The following is a 17,210-nucleotide window of genomic DNA, read 5'->3' on the forward strand; positions in this document are numbered from 1 at the left end:
ACTCAGACCACAGAAAACTTCATAGATTCCTCATCTCCAAAATACAAGAGGCATTTAACACTTAGCATTGCTCCCTAAAATGGCCAGTTTGCCTGAACTAAACTGATTGGCAGTCAGGCTTCAACAGAGAAGAGCCAGGTTCCACAGGTTGATAATTAAATTCCAAAAGGCGCGCGAGCCTTCAGGAGAAGCAGTTTCCCGCCTCCCAGCCGGTTGCAGCCAGCTCGGCAACAGCCTCTCCTGCCCAGGGCCGTGACGTCAGTTCAGGCATTGGGCCCGCCCCTGGGATCTTTCTGCTTCTGCGCTGTTGAGTAACCGGTGAGTTGCGCTCTTAGCTCCGCCCACTGCCCCCGGAAGTAATGCAGAAGCCACACCTCCCCCTTCGGCCGGCTGGGGTGCAGCCATTTTAATTCATATCTGAGTGGGCGGTGGCGACTCGCTTTGGCTCTCTGGCTCCGCAGGGCAGGGGTCAACTTTACTGGCTTGTGGGTGGTTTTTAGTTTGATTTTTCTTTTCCAGCTTCTCATCGCGGGCCAGTTCGCACGTTCTAACCGGCTGAGGCCATGTCAGGAGACGGAGCCACAGAGCAGGTGAGGAAGGAGAGTGGTGGGGCCTCGTGGCGACCTCTTCTCTCCGTGTCTCTGTTCATCCGAGTACTCCAGCCATGTTCGCTTGAGGAAAGAATCAGGGGGTCTAGTGTACCTGAAGGACTGGGTACAGAAGAACACGGGGGATGGGGAGCAAGATCTGACTGAGATTTAAAACTGTTTTTTGGCTTCTCTGATTTAGGCGTTAATATGAACAAATATTTAGTTTAGACAATAGCCGGGAAGTTGCTTCGTCCTGCTTAGGTTCATGGGACTACTCCGGTAGGGTTCCTTCCTTTAATACCATTTTGGTGTTAAAGGGTTAGGAATTAATTATTTTAACATGTACTAGCTGTTTTCAAAAACCTTGACAATGATCCTTCCACCGCCTTTCCGATGTATACTGAACCCAGAAATAAGATGACTAGTTTGAGAAGTAATTTGAGATGAAATTGATGTAGAGAAATAGACTCCTGCCAGAGTGAATGAGGAAGGAAGCTAGCAGTCTAGGAGTAGAACATGGTTATGCTGAGATTTGGGAATTTTGTGACTTTTCTCCTGCTCCCTCCTTTTCTCTCTTTTATCAGCGTTTCATTTTCGTTTTCCCAACGACACAGATGATTGCAGAATTTGATAAATCAGAAATAAGTCTGTTTTGGCCACTGTAAATAAAAGCATCTGTTTTAGTACTGGATGTGTGACATTTAAATATTTAAAAATTCAGATTTTTGGTTAAATGATTTGCTCCTTTTGCTCTCTGTTGAGAATTTTGTAGGATAGTATTTACCCTTTAGTTTGAAAGAGGAGACTGATGTTTTATGAAAGATGTCGATTTATTTTTTGATTTAAGTCTGGTATATTTGGGTAAATAGTTTTTTAAAATGGAGGCTAGCTAGCCTACAGAGTCTCAATTTCCTGAAATTTCCCATTGCCATAGCAACGAAATACACTTAGGTTTTCGTTTTTCAAGTCCCCAGCTTGTAACGTGGGGGCTGTTCTTGGAGGTTGACAGAAATGAGGGAAAATTGGAGCTTTCCTATTGAATAGTCTGGGTGACTGAATTTCATTATATCGAGAAAGTTTGGCTAAACTGAATTTTGTGTTTGCTTGTCGACTGATTTCAGCCCTGAAATCTTTGCAGTATTTACATTTTACATGTTAGAATGCCCAAGAATGCAGTCTTAAAATTATCATATCAAATCTGTTGTATACTTCCCTTTTGCTGGGTTCATATTTGTAATCTGAAAATTGAGGAGGGGTAATGTACTGAGAGTTCACTGAAAGTTTCTGAAATTCATTGTAATTCTTAAATTTATATAATTGTAAACATTGTGAAATGTTGCCATGGCCTTGAATATTTCAGAGTGGTTGTGTTTTAAGTGAGAGAAAAGGTGGTGAGAATTCACAGGAAAAAATTTGCCCAGAAATTTTATTGTGCAGAGTTTAGGACAAAGGAAAGGTGCAATGAATGCCTGCAGTACAATTCTTCACCTAGAATGACAATTGTTGAACACTTTGCCATAGTTGCTTTATCTCTTGTATGTATTTATTTGAAACTAAGTCGACACATGTTCAGCCCTCCATATTTCAGCACTCTCTTACATAGTATAACGGCATTAATGCTGTTATATAACCATTATACCATTTCCCACCTAAGAAAATTAATAGTAATACCGTATCAATTCTAAAATTCAGTCCATATTCAAATTTCCCCAGTTTTCCTAAGAATGTGATTCATAGGGTTTTGGCTTTATAAATCAGAATCTAATCTAGGTTTACATTGCATCATTTGGTTATATCTCTTGGATAGTCGCCTTATTTTTTTCTCCCCTAAAATACTGTCTATTTGAAGAAGAATCCAGAACAGTTCTCTTGTAGAACTTCTCATTTTCTGTTTGGGTTTATTTGATTTGTATGTGTGTGGTATCTTGTCCCCTAATCTGTATTTCCTAAAAACTATAATTAGGTCTAAACTCAGAGCTTTGATACTATTCAGGTTAAGTATTTTTGGAGAGAATACTTTATAACATCACATCAAAAGGTACTTCATGCTAGGTTGTTCCATTGTTAGTAATGGTTAAGATTGGTCACTTGGTTAGGATGATGACTGCTAAATCTCTTAAATGTAAAGGATTATTTTCCCCTTCGCAGTTAGTAATCTGTGGGTTGATACTGTGTTTCTCAATAGCCTTTTATCTAATTATCATCAGTTGGTATTCCTTGAATAAATCAGTAATTTCCTTGGAGGTGGCAAATGGTTTTGTTTTTTTTTTTTAAAGTTCTATCTCTATACTGGCTCGTATTTTTCTGCAAAAAAGAAATTCCTTTTCTCCCCTCCTCCTTTGTAAAATTGGGTATTGCTGTGGATTCATGGGATTTCTCTGTGTTTACTATGTTAAAATCAGCTATAGCTTTTTTGGTTTATTTGGTGCTTAACTTGTCCTGGCCTTTGTGGTACTCCCCTATATTTTTTCCATCAGTCTAAAAGACATTTTTCGACATCTGATTACCAACAAAGAGTCTTCCTATAATCTTTTAAACTTTTTAATGATACATTTCAGGCATGCAAGAGAAAAGAACAGTATAATATATGATGTTCCTGTTATAGAGCTTCAACTCATGGCTAAACTTGTTTTCTCCATACTTACTCTCCCCACACCCATTACTTTGAAACAAATCCGATATTGTATGATTCAACTTTAACTGAAATGGTAATTAAATGATACCTTAGAGGGTGACAAGATTAAAATATGAATCAACTAGCTTGCTCGATGTATAAGACAATAGTTAGTGAAAATTTAGAGGAAATGTGAGTGACGATAATAAAAAAAAGACTAAAAGCTGAAGAATAATAAGAAAAAAATCAGAACCACTCTGAATCATGGATTTGCTTTGGAAAGATGCCAAGAGGTGGGATAGACAAAGAATTTTGCAAGATGTGAAGTGTAGATTTCTTTTAGCTGTTTAGTAGTGAAGTTCAAAAAAATAATTTGTTCAATAAACCTGACAGTACATTTGTTAATCAAAAATATGGGTGGTCATTTCTTGATACTGAAGAGAGAAATTATTGTAGACAAGCAAAATCACGGCTAAGGTTTACTGTGATTTTTTAAAACTCTTGTGAGAGAGTACCATTTTACATTTAGAGGACTATTTAAATTACCTTGCAGTGTGGATGGCTGTTCCTCTGCATCTTTGTGTTTACTGTTTTTGCCAGTTTAATGGTGACAAAACTACTTGTGTATAGATTTCCCCCCTAACAAAAACACATGTGGTTCCTGTGTGGAATTATGGCTGTATTTTCATCTTGTACTTTTTTTTTTTAACTGCTTGGTTCTGCTTTTGATCTCATTCTTTCTTTGCTCCATTTTACCTTTTGTACCACCCCTACAGCATTTAATAGGCTATTGTTTAGGGTTCCTCCACTGGGTCTTTAGTTGAAAGGGCTGCCTTAGTTATTCACCATTGCACCTTAAAAACTTAGAAACACTGTTTCAATACTTAAAGGTGTTCAGTAAATGACTGGATGAAGTTTTGCATCTACAGGATATGCTGTATGTTACAAATTTTTAAAGATTTTATCTTTTGGGAACACAGGTGCAAAAATAATACAAAGTAAAATATTTTGGACGTAAGAGTGAATGGTTTCTAAAGTTTTGTTGGTAAGAGAAAGGGAGAGAAATGTGTTTGACCAAGTCAAGTCATATGAACCTTTAAGCCCCAAAAATTGTTTCTACACTTTTGTCTTTTAGAAATAAGATTTCAGTTTTCAAACAATAACCTATTCCAGAATTAAGAAGGCCTAAAATATAAACAGAATGATTCTTATTTTGTAAAAATTGCATGACTTGAAGAAGAGCAAATTAATTGCCAATGGTTCTTAACAAAGAGAGGAATTCAGGGTCATAAAATCAGTGTTTTGCTTTTGGTGAAAAATAAGTTTAGGAGGATACAAAAAATATACGTTCTATTATGTATTTATTAATGAGGAAAGAAAGATGAAACACGCAGTGTTGAAACCTGATTTATTTTGTTGGGTAACTGTTAGTATTTAGTAGGGGTTAAAAGGAAAGAGCGCCAATTTTAAACCCAAAGTGGATGTGTGTGAGAGTTAGGAAGAGGGAGGTAAAGGGCCAAGTATGACAATGTGTTCTTTGGGTCCACTTATTCTTACGTGTTTTTAACAGATCATTCTGTAATAGCCTTTCCTACTTTCCCCCTCCTATTTTTAACTCCTATTTTAAGTGATATTTAGTGTAACAGTTTTGGGGCAGGCAGATTTGATTTGATCTTTATTGTTAATGTTTCTTGAGAAGACTGACTATATAGGATACTCTTCTTGGCAGTAATTGTTTCTAAGAGAGATTGATCTGTGTTTACAGAAATACTGGTTTTCCTTAGAGGTACAACAGAAAGGTACTGTGTTAGAGATTGCTTTTCTTCAGCATTAGGAATACAGAAACTTATATCCTAGACAGACCTTCTAGAATGGCAAAATCTATTCAGATGTTTGTAACTATTAAGTAGATGATTCCAAAAAAGAATTCGTAGTTTTAAGCTTTTCTGCCATTGTCTCTAAATTTCTCTTTAGACAAGACCTAGTTGTGAATTTGAGTCTTTTTGTTTTTACTGGACAGTTAGTAATGGTGTGATAATTGATTTAAAAAGGGATTTTAATTGGGCACATGTTTAAATTGTTTTTAGATTAATGAATAGTTTATAATAAGCAGCAAATATTGAATGAAACCAGAAGGGTAAAACTGTCCTAATTGTTGTTTTTCGAATGCTTCACTTAGTTTATCAAGTGAGTTAATATTTTGGCTATTCCTGGTCTAAAGCTGCATTTTTCAAACTCTAAAAGATTAAGATTTTTGTTTATAGTTTGTAGTTATTTGTTTCCTAAGAGGTGAATAAACAAATTTAATAAGCAAATATGATACATATAATTATTTGGACCAATAACAATTAGCCTACTCTTTTTTAAGTTTCTGAATTGTTTGCATGTTTAGTAGTAGACTTTTAGTCTTTGGGAGGTTTGAAGGGATTATATGCAGGATACATGTTCAGATTCATTCACAAAAAAGAAAATGTAGTAGAGTTTTGTTGTACTGGTAAAGGGACAGAGGACTAAGCCGGCATCCAGTACTAATGTCACCTGTCACATAAAATGCTTAATCTCTAGGCATGTGAATCAGCTTGGTTACTGCTTGCACATAGTCTTGCGGAGTGCTGCCGTAGTCTATGTTTAATTTTGGGGGAAAGGTTAACTACCAAGAGAGACTTTAGACTTGAAATGTATAGTATTTGCAGTTTTCTTGATGTTTTAGCGAAAAAAAAAAAAAGCAATGACTTAGATCTGATGCTACTTTATTCTTAAAAAAACAACATTTGGGAAAAAATGTATTTGCAGAACAGATGAGTCAGTGGGTGTTTCTCAAAATGGAGTCCATGGTCCATTGTATCTTGATATTAGATGCTTTATAAAAGTATAGGTGCCTGTATCTCAATTTCAGACGTACTATAACAGATCGTGTAGGTGGGGCTGAGAATCTTTGTTGGAAATGAGTATCACAGGTGATTTTTATGTCAATGAAAGTTTGCAAACCATTTAAGTTAGGAGTTCAAGATACCTGAATCTTCAAAGTTGTTTTTGAATACATTCTTGAGAAAATGGGGGAAAACATAATTTGAGGATGCTTAGGCTTTTGATAGTATTTTACTGATTTTTTTCCATCTACTACATGTGGTCAGTCATTACCCTTAATAGTGGAAAATGCTCATTACAAAACTAGGTTTGAGACTCATCTCTGCTTTTTCTGTTGGTCATTATCAAAAAGCTTGTATAAGTTTAAATCCTTTAACTTACCACATCCTTTCCTCCATTCTTTTGATGTTTATTACTCAGTTTAAATTTTCACCGATATCTAACTTAATTTCCATATGACCTCCAGCATAATACCCTCCCGATTTACCACAAAAATAGACAACTCTTGGAGAGAGAACTACATTTTTTTCTGTCCAAGTTTTACCTCCCTGGTGGAAATAGAAAGAAGAAATTAGATTATAAATTCTTTCAGTAATTAATATAATAGTGCCTGTCACTTCTCCACACACCCCCTCCATTAAAAACCCCCTAATATAAATTAAGCTACTGTATAGAAAGTGGTTTGCAGCTTAACTCAGTTTCCCAGAGGCTGCATTACATATCCACTGTTAAATGAAAAGGCTATTAAAAAATGCTTCTCCCTTTTCCAACTACATGACTGTAGTTTTGTAGTCTTATACTTCATCAAAAACAATATATTCAAATAGATTGAAGGCAGAAGGAGATAATGTCTTCTATTCATCCAGACATTAAAGAGGTCACAAAAATGTATAACATTGCCATTGTTTTCACTTTTTTTTTTTGGAAAATTTTTTAATATTTGTATTTAAAATATTTTAAATACAATTAAAAATGACTTTAAAATGAATGAACAAATTAAAACTTTTAGTTTTAATTTCTAGCATAATATTGATAGATTTAATGCACATTAAAAAAAAAACCTCTTTGGTTACTCAGTTTTAAAAGTGTAAAGCAATTCTTAAAAAGTTTGAGAACTGTTGAAATAGTGCACGGAGCCTGTGAGGCAGTGTCATAAGTTCTATTTCTCTGAGTTAGTTTCACCTAACAAAGGTTTAAATATGGAAAGTAAAAAGACAACTGACTGAATGGTAGAAAATTTTTGTTAATCATATATCCAATAAAGAACTTGTATCTGTAATAATGTAAAGGACTAAAATGGGCAAGGAATCTGAAAAGACATTTCTCTAAAAATATACAAAATAGCCAATAAGAATATGAAAAATGCTGAACTTCATTAGCCACCAGGGAAATATAGATGAAAACCACAGTGAGATACTACTTTACACCCCCTAGGACTGTTAATAGTCATCAAAAAGATAGTAACAAGTGTTGGTGAGGATATGGAGAACTTGGAACCCTCATACTGGTGAAAATGTAAAATGATCCAATCACTTTGGAAAACAGTCTGGCAGTCCTTCAAATTTTAGACATAGTGCCCTATGACCTAGCAATTTCACTCCTAGGTATATACCAAAGAAAAAAGAAAAAATGAACTCTACTCAAACTGGTAATAATCCAAATGTCCATCAAATGATGAATAAATAAAATGTGGGACAGCCATACAGTGGACTATTATTTGGCAATAGAAAAGAAAGTACTTACATGTGATAAAACATGAATCTTGAAAACATGCAGAGTGAAAGTCAGAAACAGACACATTTTATGATATGATTTACAGGAAATACCTCCATATCTATGGAGACAGAAGGTAGATTGATGGTTGCCTAGAGGTAGGGGGTTGGGGAATAGGAGTGACTGTTAATAAGTACAGGTTTCTATTCGGGGTGACAAAAATGTTTTAAAAATTAGTCTGATATACTAAATTTTGAATTTTACACTTTGAATTGTATGGTACGTAATTATGTCTCAATAAAGCCATTATTAAAAATAAAAAAGGTCAAACATATAATTTACCCTACCTCCATCCTTTTAGCCAATTGTATACGTTTTGTTATTCACAGAGAAAAATTGATGCTTTAGCAATGCACTGCTACTAGAAAAACAGTTCATAGAACTAATGCTAGAGGTAGTTCCTTAATAACATTTTCTTCCTTATACAAATAAAGTACATTATCTAGTTGACAATTTTTTCTTCATTTTTGTACCCATTTTAGTAGTATATGTTGATGTGCGTCTCTGTATACTCTGTACAGTTGTGTAACTTTTCTGCTTTTTAAAATCATACAAATCAAAGAAGTTCCCAATGTCCTACTGATATCGTTGGTAATGTTCATGCCTTGAGAACTAGTCCAGCTTTTGTTCTCATTTCATTTGGGGCCTATTTTATTCCCCATTAAAATCTCACTAAAGAATGATAATGGGATTACAGTTCATTCCAAAGACAAAAACTGGATATTGATAGAGTTTCTTATTGTAATGTTTTTTGGGGACATGTAAGCATGAGACAGCTGTTCTTTTGCTATAACTAAGCAGAGTTCTTCTGACCTCATTCCATTACAAATGGGCAGTGGAAACTTGCCATAAGTTTTCTTAAAGTGACCTATTTCTCTAAACTGGCAACAGATTGAGGAAATAATAATACGACTCCATTCCTTATGGAGACTCAGTCTTCTTGTGGTTATTAGAAAACTTGTTCAGTTTTCCTTTGCTCTATATCAATGTGATAACCAGGCCACAAAACAAAAATGTTATGTTCTTGGCTACCTAACTGGTTCATAGCTGTGACGATGAATGGCTTTCTGATGTGGGAGTCAAATGTGGCCCCCAAAATGTGGCCATTTTGGTTATCTTCCATTGTTAATCAATTCAGTTTATTGAGAATGATTTATATAGATTGTTTTGTGGACATTTAACTACATCCTTGACCAGAGGAAAACATTTAGGGTTGTAAGATTCTGAAAAGAGCTGAGCCATGGTTCTGTGAGATTGTAACTGGACTTTGGGCAGATTTGTGTAATTTGATTACATTATAAATTATGAAATGGGATTATCAGTTACTTAACAAGGAGTGATGATAAATACCTGATGTGGGAGATGCAGAACAGATTTTTTTTTTAACATCTTCTCCTTCTTTTTCATAAGTTCTTAGATGCATGGTAACCCTGCTTCCTGGAGGTATCTGTGGATGGAATTTTCAGGGTTCCATGAACTTGGATGGGCAAAATAAAACTCTTTATTTTCACTAATCTCTAACTGAAATTGAGTCTTTCCTTCTATTATGAATGTAGGCAAGAAACCACACTAGTAGTAGTACTGTTAGCAACAAGTGTGTGACTGGGACAGAAATACTCAAAATACTGCTGTTCTCATTACTGGACTCGCCACTAGATTTTGTTATATAATGTTAAGTATCTATTACTATAGAAGACTTTGTTTACAAACTATTTTGATAATTACATTTTAGTATAATTGGTTTCCTCTGAAATCCCTCATAGTTTATTTTGAATATTTAAGAATATTATTGTGAGAAAGGGCTCATAGGCTTCACTAGACTTCAAGAAGATTTAGTAGCACCAGAAAAAGTTAGGAACTCCCAGAGAGCTGTAGTTTTCAACTGAGGTCGCACATTTGAACCACTTGGAGAGTTTTTTTTAAAATTAGTGATGATCCAGGCCCATTCCTAGAGATTCTGATTTAATTGATCTAGAGTGGGGCTTGAGCATTTTTTAAAATCCTCTTTACCCCAGGTGATTTTCATGTGCTGCCAGGGTTGAGAATCACCAAAGGAATAGCTTCTTTTATTTTATAAGGAAATATACTTTATACTTACTGCAGTTATGGTGGTCAGATACTAGACGCTGTCTTCTGAGTTTCTTTGTTCTTTTACAGGTTGTGGTATATATTACCTAATTTGGTAGGTTAATTTTTAGCAAGTGGATTTGAGTGATTTGGCCTCCTATCACACTGCTTTGAAACACTAATTGTTAGCATTGATTAACTAAGGCAATTCAAGTATAGATTAGCTGGGTTTTAGATCCTGATTTGAAGTTCCTATATCATGTTTACTTTATTGTTAACATTTTGTAGTTGATATCTTTTGAACTAAAATCCTAGTTTATTTTAAAATGTCTTTAAAACTTGTTTTGTCAAGAAGTAAACCGTTTGAAAGAAGTCTTTATTTTGTTGTATCCCAAGTGCCCCTTCAACAATGTCTGCCACGTACTAGGCACTGAGCAAATATTTCTCAGGTGAACAGTAAAAATTGAAACAGCAGAAGACTATACAGTGTAAAGTAAGTGTATGTGGTGTGTGTGTGTCTCTCCAGCCCACTCTTTTTTAACCCAGTGTTATGGAGATTGTTCCATGTTGCTATTTATAGACCTGCATTGCTTTGTTCTTTTTAGTAACTACAAATTCTGTAATTTATTTAACCAATTCTTTTATACATGGTTATTTAATTATCCTGGTCTTAGCAACAATAAACAGCCACGTAGCTGACTATTCTTCTGTATGCATCTTTATGCACATGTAGAGTAGGATAGGTTGTCGGAACTGGAATTCAGGGTCAAACATTGATACTAAATTGTGGTCAGTATTACTGCTTGCTCTTACCAACAATTTGAGAATGTCTGTTTCTACATACCCTTTCCAGTGCAGTGTTAATTATGAAACACACTTGATCTCTGTCTTATGCCTTTATAATAAGCATTTGTGTTGCTTTCAAGTGTTTAAAGTTCACTGTTCTTTTTCTATGAACTGTTCGAATACTTTGCCCATTTCCTTTTTGAATTTCTGGTCTTTCAATGGCTGGAGTTTATATTAATAAATTTAATACTTCGTGCTATGTGTTGGGGATACTTCTTAAGTTTGATTTTTCACTTTCATTATAATACTTTTCTCAGGCACAAATTTAAACTTCAGGAGTTAAGTTTAATCTTTTCAAAGACTTTTTTGAGGGGATGGAAGGGAGGTAATTAGATTGTTTATTTTTGAGGTACTGGGGATTGAACCCAGGGCTTCTTGCATGAGCTCTACCACTTGAGCTATACCCTCCCCGCTTCAAAGGCTTCTGAAGAGCCTTTCCCATGCAGAGATACATTTCAGTGTTTTTTCCTCTAGATCTTTCTTGTGTTTTTACTTTCAGTGTTTAAATCTTTGATCTATCTGAAATTAATTTGGTAGAAAGAGTAAAATAGGAATTCAGCTTTATTTTGATAGTTGACTTTGGAGTTACAACAGATACAGTTATTCTAGCACCATGCACTGAATAACCCACCATTCTGATTTGAACTACCACCTTTACTATTTGCTAGTTTTCACATATTTTTTATCGTTCTGAACCATCTTGATCCAGTGATTGGTTTGTCACCATTACAAAACTGTTTTACTGTGTGTCATTTTATGTTTTAATATGTGGATGGGGCCAGTGGTCCTCCTTTATTAAACTTTTCCATTTTAGTTTCTTAAACAAACTACTTGTAAACTACTTGTATGTTATTAGAACACCATGATTTTGATACAAAATTATATTAGTCTTTTAAAACACGTTTTTCTTTTTAAATAAATGTATACTTATCAGTGTTGGGAACTGTTTTATTACGAAGAAAAGTGTATTTCTTCCAGGTAGTTTTTTTCTCTTTAAACAGATGTCTTTAAATTTTTTTTCTAAACTAGTGTTTTGACAGGATTGTTTGATGAGCTATTAATTGTCACTTAAAAGAAAGAAGAAGAAAGATGTTAAGGGCAATGCTTCCCTCCCTGTCCCCTCTTTAATATTACCAATGTTTATTGCCGTATCATGGATTTCAAGAAGTGCTATAAAAAAGGCAAAACAAAACTTTATACAAATTAACATTTATCTGACTTATTTGAGTATTTCTTTTTGTGGTACACAGTAGTATTCTGAACAGCAATTTTAGAAGTAATACTTGTAATAATGCCTCGGGTCCTGGCTACTATTTTAGGTATTAATGTTTTAAGATTGTGTTTTTGTAATAAAAATAAAACTACATTATTAAAGGGTTTAGAAAATACTGAAGCTGTAGAAAGGGAGAAGTCACCTGCACTTTTCTATGTCATTTCGTGCTTTTTCTTTGTGGTTCAGGATGAATTCTCTGTAGCAGTATTTCTCAGAGTTGGTCCCGGGATCCTGGGGGTTCCTAAGACTTTCAGATGATGTATGAGTTCATAATGTTTCATAGTAAGATTTGCCTTTTTGACTCTTAATTTCTCATGAGTGAAATTTTTACATGATTTGGTGTTGTAGTAGGTTGAGTGCAGAAGCAGATGTGAAAATCCAGCTATTTTAAAGTCAGACATTAAACAGATTTGCAAATACATATAACAAGGGTATTCTCACAATTTGAAGTTATTTTTCATAAAAATGTTATTTATGTTAACGTAAATAATTTTGTCATTTGTACATGAATGAATATGTAACATTTTTCTTAGCTTTAATTTCTAATGTGCTAAATACTGAAGTCACACACATAGTCAAAAGCTCTTTGGTATATTCAATAGTTTTTAAGAGTATAAAATGTGCCCTGAGACCACAAAGTTTGAGAACTGCTGCTCTATGTTGTTTCATATAAAAGAGGGGTTTATTTAAGTTTTAAAATGTTTTTTTAAGGTATGTGTTGACTTGATTTTGTTATTTTCCAAGTGATTTATGAAAAGATAAACAGGCCTCTTCAGAAGTGAACATTTTTATGCTTTGTATTGTGATACTGCATTTGGTGGCTGATAGGTTGTACTTGAATTAAATTTTGGCATGAGATTTTAAAAACAGTAACTTCAGTTCATTATTTTTCCCCCTAGGCAGCTGAGTATGTCCCAGAGAAGGTGAAGAAAGCCGAGAAGAAATTAGAAGAGAATCCATATGACCTTGACGCTTGGAGCATTCTCATTCGAGAGGCACAGGTTTAGTGTTATAGGATTACATTTCCTTCTCTATGGGTCCAATCACACTTCTTGATTCTGCAGTAAATAATATTTTCATAATCCTAACATTGTAAATGCTGTTTATTGGTTTTCAATTTTAGAATCAACCTATAGACAAAGCACGGAAGACTTATGAACGACTTGTTGCCCAGTTCCCCAGTTCTGGCAGATTCTGGAAACTGTACATTGAAGCAGAGGTTAATATTTTATTTTATTTTTTCTTATATAGCATTTGATGGGAATTGCAGCATACAGTATAGTGATAGAAAAGAAATTAGGAGCATAGATAGCACAGTTAGGACAAGGAGGATTTAAATGTCTCTTGCTTTTATTTTGTAAAATAGGTATAAAGGAGTAATTAAAGTGAATTCTTGAAATTTGGGTCTTTACAAGCTGATGATTGTTGCATTTTGGAGTTGCAACAACATTAAAACAGTTTCAATGGTATTGGAGTGCTTTAGCCTTTTATTTACTTGTCATGTGTCAATTTATTGCCTCCTGTGTCATTTATTTAGAACTCTTTTTCTTTTTATTCCTACTTACAAACTAATATGAATGGTATTAAAAGAAAATACAAAAATGTTAACTTAGTTTCATAGGCCATTTTGAGTGTCTGGTGAAATGAAACCTTTAGGTGAAAAATTATTTTGGATTTTGATTTTGTGAAAATGCATGGTTTGTCAATAAATGTAAGCACTTCAATAATTTAAAAGTTTTTCTATAGGATAAAGTTTACATTATACAGGAATAAGCTAATATGACTCAAACCTATGTAATCATAATTTATCCAATAATACTTTGTTTTTCTTTCTGTCTTGAAATTTGAAGTCAGGCATGTTTAAAGAGTAAAGGCCTCATTCTTGATTATGATTAGAAGGGAAATGTTCATATTTGAAGACTGGAATTAGCAGTCAAGATGATAATAAAGTGTTAATGTATTGATAACAGTTGGCACCAAGTAATCATTTTTCAGGTGATATATTAATGTGATGGAAGGGGTGAGAGGGGAATAGTTGATATCCACATTAAGCTGAAAATGATATCCATTTCTTTTTATAACTTATTTGTACTTATGAAGTATTCTTATTTGAATATTAACTTTGCAATATAAATTCTCAACAAAATCTAGTACACTGCAGCCTCGTCATAACATTTCCACAATAGCTGAAATTTGATAATATGTGGGTCTGTTTTGGACCTGTCAAAGGGCTTTAGTCATCAACAAGTGTCAACACAACACAGTGTCACCTGTGATGTGTTCCTCAGAATGGACCCAACTAACAGCAGATTTAAATTGAGGCTACAGTGTACTGACTGTGTTTGTGCTATAGTTTATATTGTATTATTTTGTTGGGGATGGGGTGGGCATTACTGGCCAATAGCAGGAACATTGTGTGTGTGTGTTAAATTTTTTTTGTGTGGTTGTGTATGTGGTATGTGTGTTTGTGTGTTTGTATGTGTGAGAGATTGTACCTTATGTGGAGTCTGGTTGTGGTTTTGGACCAAGGCATATCCTTAAGGTTTCATCACTTATCCTTTGGGAACATTTCTTTCCTTAGTATATTTAATCATCACAGTAGACTGGCGTGAAATTCACCAGGTGAGTGACTAGGCCTGTCTGAAGTATGCTGAAGCCAATGCTGCTTTGTAATACTCTTAAAACAAGGAACCTGGATCACCTATACTTGATCTTCATTCCAGTTTGACTTTACAAACACATTAGCTTATATGCAAACTCTACAGAAATTAATATAATTGGTACATAATCGTTTTTGTATAATGAAGTAGTGCTTTCTGAATTTTAGAAATTTCTTTCAGTTTCTCAAATATTCAGGCGTTGATTTTATTATAGCATAAGTTAAACTGAAATTGGCTGTTATATACTCCATTCTGTATAAGTATAAGCACTGTGAGTCTGTTTTTCCCATTTATTGGCTAAAAATACAAACTGCATTCTAAAAAAGAATTCTAAGACAGGACAGATGTTATTCCAGGGGGCTGAAAGTTGTCTATATAACAGACTCATTTCAAGTAATATTTCAGAGCTGTCAGCAGTTGCCTGATTCATTTAGTTCGTAATGTTTGCCATTTGCACATATATACACACAAATATGAATGTATGTATAAAACATCTTTTGAGAAAAAATGGTGAAGAATATATATGTGTATTTTATAAAATTTATATTTCTGATTTAGGAATTAAGGTGTTGAATACAAATTTCAAAAATATATATCCTAAGCTGTGTTTCTTTTTTCCTAATTTGCTCTTTAGTTTTTATTTTCACATTTGTGCCGTGTTTAGCCCGTGAGAGACTAAAGTTTTCTGTGGCCATATTACTCTATGTGGCCTTTAATATTTCTGGAGAAGATGCATAACCTATTTATAATACATTAAAATCTGAAGTAGTAATAAGAATGTCTTTACGTTAAAGATAATGCAGTGTTTACATAACATCCTGTATGCACTCTCAAGAAAATAAAGTTTTGTTAATACATTTGTTGTAACTCAGTACTTCATGTTGGGGAAATTATAATGTTTCTTTTATTTATGTTCAGTTAAAACCAATGTGTGTGAGCCCAGATACATTTAGTTTTTTCCTAATAGAAATTACATACATCTTTAAAAATAAGATAATTTGCTTCCCCAGACAAATTTATTATGAATCCTACATAAGAACAAAGTGGGAAAAGGAGAGAATTTTTGAGGGTGGGGGTGCTTTTAAACTTGAAACATCAATTGCAAATGAGAGCATGTTATAAATGATTTTTAGTCAAGAAGTTATGACATTAGTCTGATATTTTTAATATTTGCCAATATATCAGCTTGTCTCGTATCAGTGAGCGTTTAGCAATACCTACTTACTTGTGTCAAATTTGAGCTTTAAAATGTCATCTTTAATTCATTACCTGCTTTTATTTATTTGTTTGTTTATTTTTGCTTGTTGGAAGTAAAACTCTCTTGTTCTAATGAAAGGACGTTTAGGACCAACATCTATGTATTTATAATACATCCATAATTTCAAAATTAGAGGTCAGATTACTTTAGTGTTGAATATATTACATAGGAGATGACATTTTGCCTCAAGTGCATGAAGTACATTGCTTTACTCTTGAATTCCAAATTGCTACTTTACATGATTTAGACACATCATAAGAGCAAACAATTCTGACTATTCTTAAGTCATACAGTTATCAGATGTAGAGTCTAAATTATTATGCTATGAAAATAGTTTTGCTGCTTAGTTTTTTAGTAAAGGAAACATTTTAATACATCTCTAGCCATATAGTTGATATATAGATATCTTAAATCTGCAATGCAGTTTATTTTTTTTTATTAAGAAATGTGAATTTTTAAATACTAGAGTTAGGTTAGATGCCCATTCGGAATCTAAGTGCTCTTTAAAGAGCCACTTTTGAGATTGGTCAGAAGGGCCACTAAGTATTACAAAATTGATAAAATTTATAGTTTTGCCATTTTAAAAAAAATTGTTTCTCCCCCTTTTGGTTTCTGTAGCTTTTCAGGTAGCTAGGTAATCAGTGTGACAGCATGTAAGCTACAAATATTTTACCCTTAGAAGTAATTTGTTTTTAATTGGGCCACATTCATAAGAAATTTTCCTATGAAAGGATGATGTTTTTTATTGTTAGTTGAAGGAGAAATGAAGGTAATGGTGCTGGTAATAGCGACAATGTATTTTGCTGTCTGTGAAAGCTGTAATTCTTTAATAAAAGTATATAGAGAATTGATTGCCTTTTATTAAAAAAAACTTTTAACATGGATCCTTTTCTTAGAAATAATGACTTGTGAAGTACATATTTCAGTTTTTTTTAAAAAAAACCTTTCTTCTTGGGAAAAGTGACTTTTAAAAATACCTTTCTTCTTGGAAAATGGAAATGAACTCAGGATGGAACATGAGTGACCTAAATTGAAATAAACTTCTCCACTGTTGATACTCTTTTAATGCCTCCAAGTAGCAGTTTAAATAACTGTATTATAATGTTTTGTATATATTGAGCAATGTGATTTTTAAATGCAGATAAATTTTTTGCATTATCATATAGATTATATTTCTTTCCTATACTTCAGCTTGCAATCTTTTTTTAAAAAACAATCTGTACTCTTTTCTTATAGATCTGCTCTTTTCCTGTTTGTAATA

At 33.7% G+C, this 17,210-nt stretch overlaps 1 protein-coding gene across 1 annotated transcript in view; it reads left to right on the forward strand.

Moving 5' to 3' along the window:
• The first annotated feature begins 387 nt into the window (after positions 1–387).
• Positions 388–17,210, forward strand: part of CSTF3 (cleavage stimulation factor subunit 3) — a 62,019-nt gene continuing 45,196 nt past the window's right edge. The window contains exons 1-3 of the mRNA XM_011000510.3: positions 388–590; positions 12,931–13,032; positions 13,155–13,250. Of these exons, the coding sequence (XP_010998812.1) occupies positions 564–590; positions 12,931–13,032; positions 13,155–13,250 (225 nt within the window). The 5' untranslated portion in view covers positions 388–563. The remainder of the gene's footprint in view (positions 591–12,930; positions 13,033–13,154; positions 13,251–17,210) is intronic.

The sequence above is a fragment of the Camelus dromedarius genome, chromosome 12 (genome assembly GCF_036321535.1).
Source record: "Camelus dromedarius isolate mCamDro1 chromosome 12, mCamDro1.pat, whole genome shotgun sequence".
In the NCBI taxonomy this organism is placed as follows: Eukaryota; Metazoa; Chordata; class Mammalia; order Artiodactyla; family Camelidae; genus Camelus; species Camelus dromedarius.